We start from the raw sequence: 19,155 nt of genomic DNA, 5'->3' as shown, positions 1-19,155 counted from the left end.
AAATCAGTTTCTGTCATTCCCTTTTCATGTTCCTTATCTTATCACACCCTATTGATATTAATATTTAAAATTAAATTATTTTAAAATAAAAATTGCTGAACTAAAAACTGTTGAAACTTCTGTTGAACCTGAAACAGCCCAACTAAGTACAATCTAAATACACGCATGTTAGACTCACTAGCACAGCCAGGCTCAACACTTTACCTAAACTTCTGACTGATTCCCGAAGATTAACAGCTTCACACGGCTACCAAGTCCCAGGAATAGAAATACCTTTACCAGAAACTCTCCCAGGTGGTTGTGGTGCCTTTGTGTCATCTAATAAAGCCCTTTTTGTGCTAAAATGATCCCTTTCTGCAGATCTCCTGTGGCAGGGAAGCTCACACCAACCTCATGGGTGATGCTGGAGGAGTGGGCAAGAGTACACAGGTAATGGTCATTCCTTAAAAAACTACAACCCAGCAACAAAAACCCTCCACCAGCATCATCATAAAAACCCCATCATCTGGCCCCACTACACTCTGTTGTGTCCTCAAAAGATCAAGACTCTCTTAGTCTCTCCCAATACGCCAAAAACACCCCTTGAACTCTTATTGCCAGCTCTTATTTGGGTTCATGCACCAACCATTCATGGTCTACACTCACCAGCAAGAGATGGGACCTTCGCAGCTGGGATGGAAATGTCACTCCCTCCAAAGATGGATTCCTAGCAGCTCCTCTCATCCACGCCAACCGTCCCAGCCAAGCTCTTCACCCTCTCGGGAAGAGCGAGGCTTGTGCACATTAACACTAGGAAACTCGCTGTCATATCACACATTTGCATTTTAATTAGCAATAATAATCCGTTTCACTTACACTGCAATTTTCACCTTCGCAGCTACCACCTCTTTGCGGCGTGAACTAATTAATCCCGCTCCCTTCACCAGCTCAGGAGCGAATACGTTCTGCTGCTTCAGTGTGAGTTTGAAAAAGATGATTTGTGGAAAAAGAAAATTGCTTTCCCTGACACGCAGGTAATAAATGGAAACACAGTGACCACCTACGTGGTTGCTACGTGCTTGCTCTCAGTGATGATAAGTATGGATGAAGTTGGTAGAGGTGTAGACCAACCATGGCAATACCCTAAGTTTTAAGTGGTACAAAAACATCAGTGGATTCTTGATGGGATTCACATTCGATTGTACAAAAAAAAAATCTCAATATTCAATGCACAGTGTTCATAGGCAGAGGAAAAGGAAAGTCAACAGAAATCTAGAGGATTTCTCAGGACACAAAAGCCTCTGAGATATCCCCCAACATTAACAACTGTCCCACCACAGCATCTACAAGAAGTTCCCTGGAGTGTCCTTCAAATGACTCCCAACATTTGGGTCTTAATCCTGGTCAGAAGAGAAGACAGCTACCACGTAAAAAGTCCTTTTAGAGGTTTTTCTGCAGCAGAGGTGGTTTTCACACGCTCACTTCATGCTGAATCTTCTAGTTATGCAGAATGTTGACACTGGACTCCAAGTATCTGATGCAAAATCTTCCTGCTGTACTCAGTCTATTCTAGAACAACCACTCCATATTTTCTATGGAACGATTTCTATGAAACCAATTACTTTAATGATTTCAAAGTACAAAAAAATTAAAAATATTCTAAACATTTTCCTAGGGGCATAATTCCAGCTTTTCTTCTCAATGTATTTCATAAAGCTATACGAAAAACAGAAAACTTGCCCTTATAAAAACGTCATGCAGAAAAAAACCCAACAACTTTGTCTCTGTTCCTTTCCTCTCCAGGTCCATGTCCACCTTCCTCAAACCTCTCCAATCTGGGATGGTATCTCCTCACTGCTTTGGCAAAGGAACAGCAGAAGAGACACCGAACAGGGCTCTGAGCAACCTGAGCTGGGTGAAGATGTCCCTGCTCATCCAGGGGGTTGGACTGATGAGCTTTGAAGGTCCTTTCTAGCCCAAACTATTCTATGATTCTACGATTGGAGCTCTTGTCCCACCAGGAGAAGTACGGTCTGACCCATACCTGTGTGACAATACAGCACCAAAAGACTTGATGGGTTTGGAAGTGCAGAAGATTAAGCCTACAAGATCTTCTGGACTCCACAAGAAAAGGTCCAGCCTTTGTGGTTGTGTTCCCTTCAGACAACCTCAGAAGCGACATGCTAGCCAAGGATGTGTTACATATCTCATTTATGCACATGGATGGGGATGAGAAGGGGCACCAAGAGCACCCAGAATGCCACTGAGAACTTCAGATGTGCCATAGAAACCCAGCAGCGATCCCTGACCAAGCCTTGGAGGAAATCAGAATCATTTTGGTTGGAGGAGACCATTAAGGTCATAGAGTCTGACCATAACCTAAATCTAGCACTAAACCATGTGCCTCAGAGCCTCATCTATACATCTTCTAAATACCTTGAGGGATGGTGACTCCACCACTGCCCTGGAATGGTTCACATCATCCCTCTTCTGCCAAGAGCTTCAGCACGTGTTCACCTATTCAACCAAATCTGGAAGAAAAAAGGACGGAGACCTCAAAGGTAATTTGGCTACTGCAAGTTTCACAAAACTTGAGTGTGGGAGATGGGCATCTCCTTGTCCACTCTACGCAAATGGAAACTGCAGGTGATGAGATGTTCTCCTAGGTGAGTCAGTAGTGACACCAGACCTAGAAGACACCTTCCTCCATCCTCTGTGAGCAGCAACAGTTCTCCTAAATCAGGCAGCAAAGCAGTGAAGCATCTCACTCTCAGATCTTCAGACATCAAAGCTGGCGTCTGCTTCACAAGGTGTGGTGGTTCTTCATGAGATGTATCCCAAACAGAAGTCCAGAGAAAGTTAAACCTATGTATTACCGAAAGGACTTGATTTCTTTCTCAGTCCTCTCTGACCATAACTGAACAAGAGGGGGTGACACCCAGCTGTCACAGGCAGAAAACCATTAAGTGACTGGTTTTCTCTGATCTGCTCTTTGATCGTGGGCAGGTCACCCCACTTGAAAAGATTTAATTTCATCCTCCATCAGGCACGACTACACCAACCTGTATTCATTGGCAAGGCCTCAAAGTAAGCCTCTGTTTTTCACTTTCTTTTTTTCTTTCGGAAATGAGACAAAGGCGACTGCAGCATCTGTCGGCACCCACTTGTCCCAACACGTCTTCATTGTGGTGGCCAACGTCAACCAAATTCAGTGTACAGGCTGGCCCTGGGCTATGGCACAAGCAGGCTGCTGGGATGGAGAACATCAAATTGCCCCCAGGATCATCCTTCACATTTTGCTGAGCAAGAAAAGTAGTAGAGTCACCAATCCCAGAGATGTTTAAAAGGCACGTAGATGAGGTTCTTAGGGACATGGTCTAGAGGTGGACTTGGGTTAATGGTTAGACTCAATGATCTTAATGGTCTTTTGCAACCAAAATGATTCTATAATTCAATGAGAACAACATGTTTCAGATTGGACCCAAGGATGGGCATCTAAAGCGGGACACAGGGAAATTACTTACATATTTGGTGGGGAGATCCTGCCACCCTCTTCGTAAGCATCACGCCCCCACTCTCTAGTGTTGACCTGGTTAGTGAAGGTTTTGGGGTATTACACGCTGCCTGCTGATGGCAGCGCTTTTAAGCTGGCAAGCAGACCCCTTACCATCTTCATAGTCCGCTGTTGGACTCTCTCCAGTAATTCCTTGTCCTTCTTGAACTGGGGAGCCCAGAACTGCACACAGAACTGCAGATGTGGCCTCACCAGGGCAGAGCAGACAGGAAGGAACAACCTCTCTCCACCTGCTGGTCACACTTTTCCTAATGCACCCCAGGTACCATTGGCCTTCTTGGCCACAAGGGCACGTTGCTGGCTCATGGTCATCCTGTTACCCACAGAACTCCCAGGTCCTTGTCTGCTCAGTAGGATGGCAACAAGGACCATCAACCAGAGAAGCCTCTGAGGTCCCCCAACCATGCAACAATTTCCTTCTGCACCTGGTGGGACATGGACACACACGCAAATCAGCAGTAAAATAAGTTGCAGTCCCATTTAGAACCATAGAATCATTTTGGTTGGAAGAGACCTTCAAGATCATCAAGTCCAACCGTTAACCCCACCCCATGTCCCTGAGAACCTCATCTCTGCATCTGTTCAACCCCTCCAGGGATGGTGACTCCAGCACTGCCCTGGGCAGCCTGTTCCAATGCCCAACAACCTTTTGGGGAAGAAATTGTTCCCCAGATCCAACCTCAACCTCCCCTGGCGCAACCTGAGGCCATTTCTGTGTGTCCCTGTGTCCCCTCAGCTCCTGTTCTCCAGCTGAACCCCCCAGGTCCCTCAGCTGTTCCCATCACACTTGTGCTCCAGCCCCTTCCCCAGCTCCGTTCCCTTCTCTCCACTCGCTCCAGCACCTCAAGGCCTTTCTTGGTGTGAGGGGCCCAAAACTGCCCCCAGGATTCACGATTTGGCCTCCCCAGGTCCCAGCACAGGGACGGTCACTGCCCTGGGCCTGCTGGCCACACCAGTGCTGGTACCAGCCAGGATGTCAGTGGCCTCTTGGCCACCTGGGCACATGCTGGCTCATGTTCAGCTGCTGTTGACTAACACTACAGTCTTCTGCTTGGTGACAATGGGTGACAGCCATCACAAAGGGAAGGGATGAACTTGGCCGGGAAGAAAGGATTTTCATCTCTCTCTCCCACCACCCGAAGAAATGAGACAAACCCGCAGAACCGCTCTGGTTTTTGTCTTCCTTTGTCTTTCTTTTTTCATGTACCAAGGGCTCCCACAGCTCCCTAAATAAATACCATACCTAAAGTCTTTTACTTAATGAATCGCTCTCAGAAATATATCAAAGAGCTTCCTACTTGCAACAGCCTCACGAGGGGAATGCAAATAAAGTATTATGTAAAATCTTCCCACCGGGTGCTTTTTTTTAAAAAAAAAAATCCAAACAGAAGAAGATTTAAAATCATTCTATTATCTAAACTTTCCTCATTTATAGAGGCAATAATATGAGAGTATCTCATGGATATTGATGGAGGGTTCTCTACCCCTGAGGTTCATGTGGTGCTAAAAGACCTTTTGGGGGGTGTCACTGAAATGCCGCAGGGTTTAGTGGTGCACGGAGCAAACTCAGTGTTCGCAGCAGGAAACAAAGAGAATTATAAATGAGCCAGATGTAATTATGAAACAGGGATTTTCTCAGCACACCAGGAGTACACAAAATACACGTTATGAGATCTTCTATGACCAAAGTGTCTTCTCACACCCACCTGCCCGGAGAACTGGAAAGAGCAGAGTAAAAGGGGGAATTTTCTCCATTTTTAAGCTGCTGCTTTGTACGGGATGCACAAGTGTCAACCTACAGGCAATGACCCCCACTTATTTCCCACATCTGCTAGTAGTGGATATCTCACCAAGGAGTGTAAGAACAGGGCAAGTATGGGGGCGGGGGGGTCTTTCCCAGAAAAAGCCAACAAAATTGGAAAAACAGCAATTTAGGAATATTCTGGACTGCAGGTTGCATCAAGACACCTTATTATTGCCCTTAAATTGCACATTATCCAGGAATTGTTCTCATCCCCATGCTTATACAACATCCCGTGGATGTTTATATACACACATATTACATATAAATGTCTATATAGATACACAGAGAAAAATCAAAATATTTCTTTTACTTGCTTTAACCTCACTGGATCCTAAATACAAGAATTTCAAAGGCATCGGGTACTTAGGGATGCGGAGAGGGATTTTCAGCTTCACTTGGGCTTTTTATAACCTTTAGGAAACCAATTATTTTTGAAAATGTGGCCCTGGACTACTCTGCTTTTGCAGAAAAGGAACCAGACACTCAATATATTTGCAGGACTAACCTGTATTTCCATTTTTCTGATCGTCAGGTTAGAACTGCGTGAGGCATATGAGGGTTATCGATACGTAACTCACATTCTCACAGTGGCTGACGCCAGCAGAAATCTCACATCCGAGTATTTTTCAACTGAGACCGGTATGTATCGCACAACCGGCAAGGCCGAAATCTCAGCTAGAAATAAAACGGGAAAAAGAGGAATTCGGTTTTCCAACCAAACCCCTTCAAAATCCATAGAAAATCACAACCAAAAAAATGCCTTAACATCCCTTGGGAAATAATTAGACAGTTTTCTCCTTAGCAGGTTTGAAGAATGATTTATAATTTATGTTCAAGGCAAATACCTTGTAAGTGTTTTCTTCTTTTAATTTTTAAAGCTACTAGTGAAAACCCAATACCCAGAAATGGTAATAAACTGAAGCTATTTCTCACCAACGGCGTTTCGCTCGTACATCAGTGACGGAAAGAGAAATGCTTGCCAAGACAGAAGAACAATAGCTTGCAGCTTCGCTTTGGTGCCAAGGAAAATTTGTTACTCACTGTTAAAGGAAGCCCAACATGGAGAGAGAGAATTCTGAGCTCTGCTGCAGGCTGGGAGAGCACAAATGCAGAGAAAAGAGAATGGGCATCGGTGTTTGTGTAGAGAAAACAAGCGCTGTGCTGGAGGAGATCAAATGGGTTTGATGTGCAGGAACAATAAAAATTAATAAAAATTTAAAAATTAATAAAAATTTTTAAAAAGAAAAAACAGTAAAAATAAGATAGAAAATAAAAAAACAGATAAAAGTAAAAGTAAAACAAAAAAGAAGAAGAAGAAAAAAAATAAGGAGAAAAAGAAAAAGAAGAAGAAAGGAGAGGAAAAAGAAGAAGAGGAAGAAGAAGAAGAAGAAGAAGAGGGAAGAAGAAGAGGGAAGAAGAAGAGGGAAGAAGAAGAGGGAAGAAGAAGGAAGAGCGAAGAAGAGGGAAGAAGAAGGAAGAGCGAAGAAGAGTAAAGATTAAAAAAAAAAGAGAAAAGAGAAAAAAATAAAAATAAAAATTAAAAATAAAATCCCCAGAAGTTGAAACAAAAGAGAGCACGGCACAGGGTAGGTGGAAGCTGTCAGGGCTGCGCTGATTTGAGCCAGGAAAGTATCACCTGTAGGTGACTTCTGCATGCTCCTGTGGTACCCACCAGAGATGGGACCATCTGCTGAGCCCCTGGGTGAAGAACCAGGGACCTTCTCCCCCAGGGAAGGTCCTGCAAACACACCGAGCCAGCCAAGGAGTCTCGATGGGAACGACCAGCCACCCAGCTGAATTTCAAGCAGGCGGCTGGGATGGTGGGAAGGAGCCCAGTTGGGGTTTTGCTGCCGAATATTTCAGAGCAGATCATAACTAGAAGAAATTAAATTCCCAAACCCATCTGGCACCATCAGAAGCTCATCCAAAGCAGCGTCTCTGCACAGCATGAACCTTGCTACACAACAAGATCCTGTCTTTACTGTGCGCAGTTGTTTGCACAGATGATCCCAGCACCTTTGCATAGAATCACAGTATCACTTTGGTTGGAAAAGAACCTCAAGATCACTGAGTCCAACCGTTCCCCCACCCCTGGCACTGCCCCACATCCCCAAGAACCTCATTTGCGCATCTGTTTGACCCCTGCAGGGATAGTGCCTCCAGCACTGCGCTGGGCAGCCTGTTCCAATGCCCCATAGCCCTTTGGGGAAGAAATTGTTCCCCACATCCAACCTCCCATCACACTTGTGCTCCTGCATGGACAGGCACATGGTGGAAGGGGACATGTGAGTCCCCATCCCACAGTCCACCAGCTCCTAGCACAAAGCCATGTCCAAAATGGGATGTGGGAGCTGCAACACACACCACTCAGACTGGCATGGATTCTTGTACCACCCTGCAAGGGGCTCCCAGGCTTCTTCCCATAGATCGCACATGTGGGACTGAAGCCTGGAGGACATCAAGCAGGGCAAGAGCACCAAAACCATCAGCCTGAAGCTTCTTCTCTAGGTGGGACGCCCATCAGCCGCAGCAACTGTAAATGCCACTTTACTCCCTTTCCTGCAGCTGGCTCAGTGTCATATCTCCTTGGGACAATGTTGCTGTCACACAGCTGATAGTCTCATGGTGGCACAGTAGCTCCTCGACCAGGTGACAACAGTCCAATCCATACCTTCACCCTTGCCAACCTTCTCCCATGTCAGTGCTTGCACAGAGGAGGGACAGTCACCTCAAGAGATTCCAACAACTCTTCACTGATGCTCACTCTACGTACAACCACCAAGACCAACTCACACCTGTTTTTTGTCATTGCAAACCCAACACGGGCTCTCAGCATGTGCAATCTGGCTTCTTCTCCCAGTTCACCCTCTCACCCATTTAATCCTCTTCCCTCCAATACCATCCTCGTCCTGCAGCACATAACCGAGAAGCACAGCTACATAAGACCACAGAATCATTTTGATTGGAAAAGATGCTCAAGATCATCAAGTCCAACCATTAACCCACCCCTGGCACTGCCCCATGTCCCTGAGAACCTCATCTCTGTGTCTGTCCAACCCGCCAGGGATGGTGACTCCAGCACTGCCCTGGGCAGCCTGTTCCAATGCCCCACAGCCCTTTGGGGAAGAAATTGTTCCCAAGACCCAACCTCAGCCTCCCCTGGCGCAACTTGAGGCCCTTTGTCCTTGTCCTGGATCCCTCACCTCATCTATACATCATACTTCCAAGACAGTTTTGATGCTCCAAAGATGTCCCTCACACAGGTGGCAATAAGAAGCTCTTCAGGAATAAACGGGACACGCCATATTTATTTCCCTTTTATCGCAGAGCAAAAAACTCCCGGTCAGATCATCTACCTGCACATCGGGATGTTGTCCATCTCCCATGGTTTCGGTGGGAGAGGGAAAGTTAAAACTAAGGCCACACAAGAATAAAGGCAAAGTTTTAGGTGAGAAAGAGCCAAAAACAACCCTTACCTGATTGTGTTCGTGAGACGACGAGCCCTTCCCTCGGGATGGGGAACAGCTGCCATCAAGCTGCTCGCTACAATCTGCCGTCCACTGCAAAAGGGATAAAAAAAAAGACTGTTTAGAATAACATCCGAGCCGGGGAAAACTGCTGCATCAGTCCACATCGCACAGAAAACACTGTGTGGGCGCCAGCATCAGCGTACGCATGCGGGTCACCCCCTTTTAGTGACGATCTCAAAGGCTTTGGCTTGGAAACGTTGCACCCGCTGATGGTGAGCAGGGGGAATAATTTCTGGAAGGCAGCTGAAATGATGCTTTGCAATAAAAACGTCTCCACTATTTCCTTACAGACCCCAAGGGTGTTGGGTATCTCAGGCGTGTGGTGGGCACCACGGCAGCTCAAATTGATTACTCTTTTCCATGGAGTTCTCCAAGAAAAGTTGGGAATTTTGTGCCTTTCCCACCTCTGTTCACTCCAGGGACAGACAGGAGTCCTGAGCTGCCAAAAAACCTGTTTTTATTGTAAAGAAAACATAGAAAAGAGCTCAGAGCTACAGGTTTGGCCATTGCCACAGCTGTGATATGCAGCCCGAGGGTAGCCCTGCTGTCACTCCATGGTGAAGGGAATCAGAGGTCTTCCCAGACTTGGGGGATCACAAGCTGCTTCGGTCAGCTTCCCTCAACGTTTGACAGCAAGGTGCTTCCAGAAAATTTGGAGTCATTTGTTGGGTTATTTCCTCCCATCAAAAAAATGAAGGGCTACATCATACTGAGGAAAAAAAAAAAAGAAAAAAAGGAAAAAGCAACTTTCACTAGACAAATGTGAAAGACGCTGCTTAATCCTAAAGTCATTTTGTCACCCCCGCAACAAGGCTGAACCTGAACCTTGGTCACCAGCCCCATTACTGAGGTTTTTCACCCTGGAAGCGTTCGGTTGCTCCATGGAGCAATCCAATCCACCATCTGGATTCCACCACCAAGACTGATGTTTCGAGAGAATGAAAAGCCAATTCCACACAAACAACAACTACCTGAGAACTTCTTGGAAGGATGAAGCTACAAAATAAGAGGAAGAGCCACCACTAGAACTGTTCACCATCTCTATGCAGCTCAAACAGATGGGAAACCTCAGCCTCATCATTGATTAATTCTTTAACGAGCTGCCCGTTGTTCTTCTGCCACCTCTGCTGACCTAGCTGGACAAGCTTATGGTTCTATCATGCTTGAAAACCTTCTGCTAGAACTTTCCATGTCTCCTTTAACAATTTTGAGCGCAGACCACATGCTTGGAAAGGTCTTCCACGGTAAATCTCACCTGTTCTTACGGCCACAGCCAAAGAAAATTGCAATTTCCCTCTTTTTTTTCTGGTGGGAGCAAGGCTGGAGACACCTCCACCATGGGAACACCTGCACTTTGGGATTTTCTAGCCTGATGATGGATTCAGGTCAGAAAAACCAAAAACATTATTACAGCCACAAGGAAACAAAATAACTTGGCCAAAGTTAAAGAATATGTTGCCAGGAGAACCTCATAGTTAAAACCAATTTTCTTGGTCTCAGCCTAGTGCCTTCACCGTAACCTCATCCTTTTTCCTTCATTTCTCATTAAAAGGGAACATTCCACCTTTGATCGGGCTCATTTCCATCAGGGTTACTCCAGCGAGCTGCAAGGTACATGTGTGTTTATGGCTTCGATGGGAAGTGATCAGGAAGAAAAAACGAGAAATAAAAATTCCTCATTATTTCTTTTACAAATGTCAGGAATAAGGTGGGACAATTAATATCTGTGGGAGACAAGAGATAATTTCTTCTTAACACATTCTTTAAGACATGGCTCAATAAGTGGGTGCCCTATCTAAAGGCCCATCCTCACCTTTTGTCCCATATACAGCCCTAAAAATCTAAAATATTGCATTCTGTTGGAGTTTCCCATAGAAATCCTAATTAAACTTAGACACCTATGGTCTGTGGTAAAACCACATTTAGCTGCTTATCTTGAGATGCCTCTAAGACATTTCAATGTTCAGATCTTTCATCATTATTCCTTTTTCTTTTAAAATACAGCCTAACAATCTTTAGAGGCAGCATCCCCAGAATTGACATAAAAAACCCAGCAGCTCCTTTTTTTTCAGGGTAGGCCAGCCAGGAGAGATGAAATACCATTTCCACAAGTGGAAGATGGATTTGGTTGTTGCAACCAAGGATCTTAAGGCAAAAATTGTACATGGGCTACCATGAGAATTGGCAGATTTTGTCCCGAAGATGGGCAGAGGTGTGGACAGGCTGCAAGTGGTTGCAAAACTCTGATTTTTAATTTATTTCTATTTCAGTAGTATTTCTATTGAAGGGACATCTTCACCAGCTCAGGGTGCTCAGAGCCCCGTTCAGCCTGGCCTGGGATGTCTCCAGGGATGGTCCAGCCACCACCTCTCTGCCCAACCTGGGACAGGCTCTCACCACCCTCAGGGACAACAACTTCTTCCTCATGTCCAGCCTGAATCTCCCTCCTTTAGTTTAAAACCATCAACCCTTGTCCTATGGCAACAGGCCCTGCTCAAAAGTCTGTCCCCATCTTTCTCACAGGCCCCTTTTAAGTCCAGAAAGGTGCAATAAGGTCTCCTCGGAGCTTCTCTTCTCCAGCTGAACACCCCAACTCTCTCAGCCTGTCCTCCCAGCAGAGCTGTTCCAGCCTCGCATCATTTCAGTGACCTCCTCTGGACTAACAGGTTTGTCCAATTTGTCACCCACCAGTGTCCCCAAGCCCTTTTTTCCAAAGCTGCTCTGAACTCATCCATCCCCCAGTCTGTAACGATACTAGGGGCTGCCACAACCTGGGTGCAGGAATCACAGAATCACAGACTGGTTGGAGTTGGAAGGGACCTCAGGAGATATCCAGTCCAACCCACCAGCTCAAGCAGGGTCACCAGAGCAGGTCACACAGCATCGTGTCCAGGTGGGTTTGAATGTCTCAGAGAAGGAGACTCCACAGCCTCTTTGGGCAGCCTGGGCCAGGCTCTGGCACCTCAAAGGAAAGAAGTTTCTCCTCATATTCAGATGGAACCTCCTGTGCTTCAGTCTGTGCCCATTGCCCCTCATCCTGTGCCCATTGCCCCTCATCCTGTCATTGGGCATCACTGAACAGAGTCTGGTCCATCCTCTTGACATCCACCCTGCAGATATTTATCACATTGATAAGATCCCTCTCAGCTTCTCTTCTCCAGCTGAACAGCCCCAGCTCTCTCAGTGTTTCCTCATCAGAAAGATGCTCCAGACCCCTCAGCATCTTTCTGTCCCTCCGCTGGATGCTCTCCAGTAATTCTTGTGCTTCTTAAATTGGGGAGCCCAGAACTGGACACAGAACTGCAGATGTGGCCTCACCAGGGCAGAGCAGAGAGGGAGGAACAACCTCCCATGACCTGCTGTTCATTCTTCCTCATGCACCCCAGGACCTTGGACTTGGCCTTGTTGAGCTTCATGAGGTTCAGGTTGCAGCACAAACTCCGCTCTGCTGGACTTGGGGACACTGGCTCTTCCACACTGAGGTGCACAGGGCAGGGGACCTCTGGAACTAGTTGGAGAGCACCTTTTCCTCCTACCTCAACCACTCCTCCTAATTTAAAGGTAAAAACAAAGCCCTATGGAAGCGGGGCCTCATTTGTAAGCAATTAATACTCTTATTGTGGGAAACTGCAGTGGGTCTGTGGAATCCTTGACAGAAAATATGAGAGTAGAGATCAGCCTTGAGATATTAAGATTTACCCTTGAGGAGGATGGGAGTAAAGGAGTATCCAGAGAGAGGAGAGATGTACCCGTGAGAGAGAAGGGGATAGAAGAATAACATGGATGATAGAAAAATTAACCAATGAGATGTTAGTGCTGTAACTTGTAACCAATAGTGAAAAGACACATGAACTGGTAGAATTGTATAAAAATGCACTTGTAGCAATAAATGGCGTCTATTACTTTCATCTTGAAAGAATTTGGTCCATGTCGTTTGTCCGTCTCAACCGTGACATCTTATTATTCTTATTGCATCCCCATAACTAGGCTCTAACCTAAATATTTTATCCTACCAGGAATGCCATGGGGTAGGAAAGCACTTCTGTCACAAATGGAAGATCACGGCAGCCTTACAAGCCCAAGGACACAGAGTGGAGCTCCCTGTTCCCTGAACCATGGGCTCCTTATCCCTTTGACAGTTCACATCTTCAGCACACCATGGCACCAGAACACAAACCATTTCCCTCGGAGGAACAACGACATTTCTCCTTGTGTTGGACCTAAGATGTCAATTTTTAGGAACAAAACTAGGTAGGACCACATCATTCTTAATGACAATACCAAACCACATTCTCCCTATAACCATCTCTCTGTTTGCTGGTTATTCACATCCTCTGAAATACAGCACAAATAAAATCATAGAATCATTTTGGTTGGAAGAGACCATAAGATCATTGAGTCCAACCATAACCCACCCCTGGCACTGCCCCATGTCCCTGAGAACCTCATCTCTGTGTCTGTCCAACCCTCCAGGGATGGTGACTCCAGCACTGCCCTGGGCAGCCTGTTCCAATGCCCCACAGCCCTTTGGGGAAGAAATTGTTCCCCACATCCAACCTCAACCTCCCCTGGCGCAACTTGAGGCCATGAACAATCTTCATGGCAAACAGTTTATCACATGTATTAAAATGCCCACAAAACCCACACTTTTGGGGAGTACTTGGAGGTTTTATTGACCTTCTGGTCTTGGTTGTTTCATGGACACCTCTGTGCATATGGATGGGAAGACATCTCACTACTAAGCACCTCCCCACTGCAGCTCTTCCCAATCCTTACAGGATTTTTCCACCATAGAGAAGCAGCATGCTGCTTGGGATGCAGAGAGGTACACTCTATTTACAGATGAAATGTCATTCATGTATAGAATCATAGAATCATCAAATAATTTTGGTTGGAAGAGACTTTCAAGATCACCAACTCCAACCGTTAACCCAAGACTGGCACTAACCCACATCCCTGAGAACCTCGTCTAAACGCCTTTTCAACCCCTCCAGGGATGGTGACTCCAGCACTGCCCTGGGCAGCCTGTTCCAATGCCCCACAGCCCTTTGGGGAAGAAATTGTGCCCAAGATCCAACCTCAACCTCCCCTGGTGCAACTTGAGGCCGTTTTCTCTTGTTGTATTGCTTGCTACTTGGGAGAAGAGACCAACACTCTCTATGCTACAATCTACTTTCAGGTAGTTGTAGAGAGTGATAAGGTCCCCCCTCAGCCTCCTTTTCTCCAGGATAAACAACCCCACTTCCCTCAGCTCCTCATAAAACTTGTGCTTCCATAAACAGGAACCTTGGAGAATTCAAAAAGCTTCAGGGCATGCACCTTGAGATCATGAAAAAACAAAAACCAGTTGTCAGGAGACCTCCACCAACCTCATGCCTGGTTGAACAAGCAAGCTGCCCCAAATTCACCCTTTTATTATGTCCTGCTTCACAACCCAACACTCAAAAGGCTGTTTCGGCTGGATGCGCATCCCCAACCCAGCCTCTTTCCCACCCTTCACCCACCTGCGAGATGTGGGACTGTGTCTTCTCGCTCTCTCCGTCCCCCTCCGTTTTATCTGTCAGCAGCCCCTGCACCTGGTACTCCAGGACGTAGCTGTCGATGAAACGCTCCAGCTCCTCAATCTCCTGAGAGCGGCTGCTCCCCGCCTCCGAGGAGGCCGACGCCACCGATGAGTTCTCCATCCCTTCCGGAGAGACGCTGAGAACAGAGGGGGCCTGAAAAGTAAAATTTAAAAACAAAGGCAAGAAATTAATTCCCAGAAATTATAAAGAGGGTAAAACACCAGTAGCCAAAGCCTGTTGGTTATCATAGCTGGAATGTTTTCGCTGTACATCTAGTAACATTTATACTAAACCTAGGTGGTCACATTTAGAGTTTCCACGCATGGACAAACAAAAAAAGTCACATTTCAGTAATATTCTGACAACACCAGACATTTTGCTTATCTTCCTTGTTAAAAACCAAACTACTGAAAATCACCAGACACATGCGCAAGAAAAAAACATTAAAAAAGCTGAATTTAAAAAGCCCAAGGCATTAGATGTGCTGGGTAAAGAGTGATAAGCTTGAGATGATGGACAAGGGTGTAAGGAAGAGGGTGACAGTTGAAAATCTTCTCTAGGACAGCAGCAATAAATGGTGATGAGTCAACAGTGCAGCTGTAAATGGCCCAGAGAGGTCCGCACATGGGGGTGAAACAGAAAACCTATTTTTAGAACCTCTCTCTCTGCAGAATGGTTCTACAGAAGATTTAGAGGCTTTATTACGATCTCCTCCTCCTTATTTCTCCATGGTTGAGTGTCAATCACACCTTAAAGAAAACAAACCATCAGCTCCTGTACCTGGACAGGTTTGAGCATGAATTAAGCTTTGGATTCAGTGTTTTGTGGTAAAACTCATATTCCTCCTTCCCTGCACCTGGGTGGGAGAAGACACGAGACCTCCCACCACGTTGCAGGACACTAAGATTTCATCCTTCACCAGGAAAATTGTATTTCCAGTCTGTTTTGAGATGAGTATAAAATTACCAAGCAAATTCCGAAGGGAAGGAGAAAAAAGAAACAAAAAAAATCTGTTCCCAGCTCGTGTAATTTCCAGCTCCCAAACTATTTCTCATCTGTCACTTCTGAACAATTGTGGCTTCGTTTGGGAACTGCCAAGAACGAGCAGTTCTGGCCTCAGGATTTCATCTGCTCAAGGATTTATTCCCAAATGTGCCCAGACTGTCAAAAAGGCTCATTATTTAGATCAATATCACACATTAGCTCCTGAACAAAAAATCATGTGGCGTATTAAAAACGAGCAAAAAATTACAGAGAAGAAATAAAAAAGAGGAGCCCCAGAGAGCACGAAGCCCTGGAGGAGGGCATGCTTCTGGCTTTTTTGTTAATTAGTGCCAATTAGCAAATGGAAAGCACTAATTACTAAACAAAAAGCGCTAAAGAAAGAGTTGGGAGAATAGGTGGTTGCAATAAGTCCTGGACCACGTGAGGAAGGGGGCAAGTGATACAGCTGGATCAAGCATTTCAAGTATCATCCATCCCTTGGGGCCAAACAACACAATGTAAAGTCTTTTCTGCCCCCCCTTTTTTTTTAAAAGGAAATCAAGGCCAGGGCAATTTTTGGGGTGCTCACCCTATGCCCAAGGAGCACCTGATGATTAGCAACAGGACAGATGGTGGACTGGGACAGAATGGGTTTGTCAGAAGTCACCAGGTTCACCAAATTACCACAAACCATCTATTTGAGATATTTATGGATCTCCAGCAGGAAATTCTAAACCCAAGTCGTCTTGTATTACCTTCGCCTCTCCCCACAGGAAAGCAAACCTCTATTTTTAAGGGTGATGAGTTACTACCTGAGATAGGATCATCACTGGATACAATGATCTCCAGAGCAGATGTCCAAGCATGGACAATAAGTTGGTTGACATCCAGCCCCCATAATAAGATAAAAAATGAACAAGTCATGGTCTGTAATCTTCTTTATATGCTTTGTCGGTGTGAATCATGTAATGACACAGAGACTGGACAACACATCTGTGCAGGGGTCACTGCCAATAAGTCACTGTCACCCAACCCAGAGAATCAAGAAAGAGGCTCAACAAGCAACATCTTGACTTTGGGGCATCTCCTGGTAGTGGCCAGCTCTGGGTTTTCTGAGTTTGTCCTTTGAACTCCCCTTTATGACCATGTTCCCTTCCGATATTGGGGCTCAGAGTTAGGACCACACATGCCTTATCGCTACAGCAGCAAGGTGATGTCCAAACTTGATGCTGACACTGCTTTGGGCAAGTGGCTGGAAGACTTCTCCTACCTGAATGGTTTTAAGGTTCCATGAGATGACGTTCAAGCACTTCATCACTTAAAAAAAGCCTCCTCTGCTCTCTCAGTTGGCTTTTTGTACTTATTCCTGAGGAGTTTCACCCATTTTAGATGAGTCTCTCCCAATCATCATGCAAGTGCCTTCTCCAGTTCCATCATCCTGCCCAGAGATGTCCCAAAGATCAGATGAGGGTTGTTTCGGTCAACGTCCTCTAGAAGCTTTTTCAAGCCAAAATTTTGAGTTGTTACCCATTGATTTCTGGGCTCTACCTAATTCTACCAAGTGTGAGACGCACATGCTTGACCAACCAAAACCATCACAGGTTTACAGAGGTCCATTGGCTGGGTCCTGCAAGCTGGTTCCTGGTTCAAGCAGCCTGGTCCAATAAGAGAAGCAGATTTTGGAGCAAAAATGGTGGCCCTTCATCCTCGACAGGAGCCATCTTGGGAAGGGAAGAAATCACCTAGATCCAGAACAAAGGTTTACTCTCCACACTAATAATAAACCTTCTCTCCTTTAACAAAATTAACACTCTCTGATGGGAAGGCAGCATGGGCTGGATGGTCTCCTGCTCTTTTTGGTGTCATGTGTAGTGTCTTCATGCCTGGAGAAGGTTTCCCATCTCACCTTGCCCTCAAAACATCTACAAACAAGAGGTTTTCCACGAAAACTCCAAAACTGAGCATCAAAGCAGTTCAATGTCTTCCTAAACTGAGCAAACACATGTTCTTGAGAACTCTTTAGGGAGTGACCAACCCTTGGATCTGTGTTGGCACAAAATCTACCACCAAGGATTCCCAGACCCCAGATACATTCCTTAATGATAATTAAAAGAGATCAACCTCAGATATATTTTTTTTTTTGCTGTTCCCTCCTCTTCCCCCTGTTTCATCAAAGCACGAAGCCTGTAAGTCTCTGGGGTCTGAAAATCACCTTCCAAACCTTCCATATGAAGCCCACGCTGTGCTCATTACTATGACCATAAAACAAAGAATCGGCAGCAGAAAAAGCTGACAGAAGTGCAAAGTGCTTATTATAACTTAATTATTATCAGCATTACTGTAATGTATAATTATTATTAATAGTTCTTATTTTAAAGAGTGATCTAAATGGGGTTCTTGCTCTAGTAAGATTATACAGTTTATGGCAATTATACAGTTTAACTTTAATCAGCAAATAAATTCAATAAGAATAAGCATTTTTAATGACATTTCTGTTTCTTCACCTTCTCCCAAAGATGCTCCAGGCTTGTTGAACTTGTGGAACCAAGTGGCAAGTCTGATACGTGAAGAGCAGCAACAGAGAAGGAACCCATTTGGGGCAAGATGGGTAGGAGGCAACAGCACAGGGGAACTTGAAACCAAAGGGATGGAAGAAAACATGAGCTCATGATGAGGACAAGAGAGATATGTAGGAACAGGAATGTATTTCCATCAGCTCACTGAAGTCCGGGTGAGAGGACCCCATCTCTATGCCCCTCCCACAGGGAAGATGCTCCAACCATCTTCTCTCCATCACCCCAAGACAGAACTTCTCCAAAACCTGGACTGAGCAGCCCAGCCATGCCAGGGTGGGACCCACAACCATCCCAAGGGGGCAGAGACTCCAGCCTCACACAAATATCATTCCCTGAAGTGAAGAACGGGAGCTTTTGGTGGAAAATATGCCGATACGGCAACCTTGTCAGCAAGACTGCTGGTCCACGAAGTGATCTTCCTAAAATAATTCTTGCTCCAACTCAGCAAGACAAAACAACGTCCTAACATATCATTAGCCAACGACCACACAACTTCTCACTCTCACCCAAGGTTCAACCTGCTCGGGCATCAGCGAAGGAAACAAAATCAAGAGGTCGCTTTTGCCACGTTTTCACTTCCATTGGATGGATGCTGAAAGGTGAAAATGCTTTCCCGCACGCGACAAGTTTCTTGGAAGGTTGTGGCTGTCAAAGACAGCAGAACCACTCGAATATCAAAAGTTGGAAGTGGATTTAACTGATAAATACATTGCCAGGAGCTAACACTCAATGCTAACACCTAGGTAAGATGATTGGAAAAGATCTCTAAAATACAGAGTTCAGGCAGAAATGCAGCACTCAGCATCAGGCTCCTCCAATTTTAGGCACCTGTATCAAAATTCAGTGATTGAAAGGTCCAACATCCATCAAATTCCAATAAATGGCAAGCACCCAAGCCAACCTTTCCAACCACTTGGCCTCCATCGTTTAAATACGGACTTAAATAACTCACTTAAGGCATCCCGGTTAGTAATCCTGAGTCTCTTCCTTATTTATCCTCCAGATAAACGCTGAAAAAGTTCCCATGCCAATCCTCCCATGCGTTCCTCTGTAATTCCAACGTAGGGCAGGAGGAACGCAGAGCAGCCCCTCTCTGCAGAAGATTTATTCCCCAGAAATAAAGGCTGTGACAGGCTCCAGAGTT

The 19,155-nt window shown here is 45.6% G+C and overlaps 1 protein-coding gene across 2 annotated transcripts in view; it reads right to left on the bottom strand.

Moving 5' to 3' along the window:
- The window catches only part of CTIF (cap binding complex dependent translation initiation factor), a gene marked incomplete at both ends in the record, with an annotated part of 118,945 nt that extends 104,374 nt beyond the window's left edge, over nt 1–14,571 (bottom strand). For both annotated transcript variants that reach the window (XM_080362906.1, XM_080362907.1), the window contains 2 exons: nt 8,834–8,917; nt 14,392–14,571. In XM_080362906.1, coding sequence (XP_080219032.1) covers nt 8,834–8,917; nt 14,392–14,571 — 264 coding nt within the window. The remainder of the gene's footprint in view (nt 1–8,833; nt 8,918–14,391) is intronic.
- Nucleotides 14,572–19,155: the final 4,584 nt, after the last annotated feature.

The sequence above is a fragment of the Nesoenas mayeri genome (assembly GCF_963082525.1).
Source record: "Nesoenas mayeri genome assembly, chromosome: Z".
Lineage (NCBI taxonomy): Eukaryota > Metazoa > Chordata > Aves > Columbiformes > Columbidae > Nesoenas > Nesoenas mayeri.
This window is presented reverse-complemented; position numbering and strand designations above follow the sequence as displayed.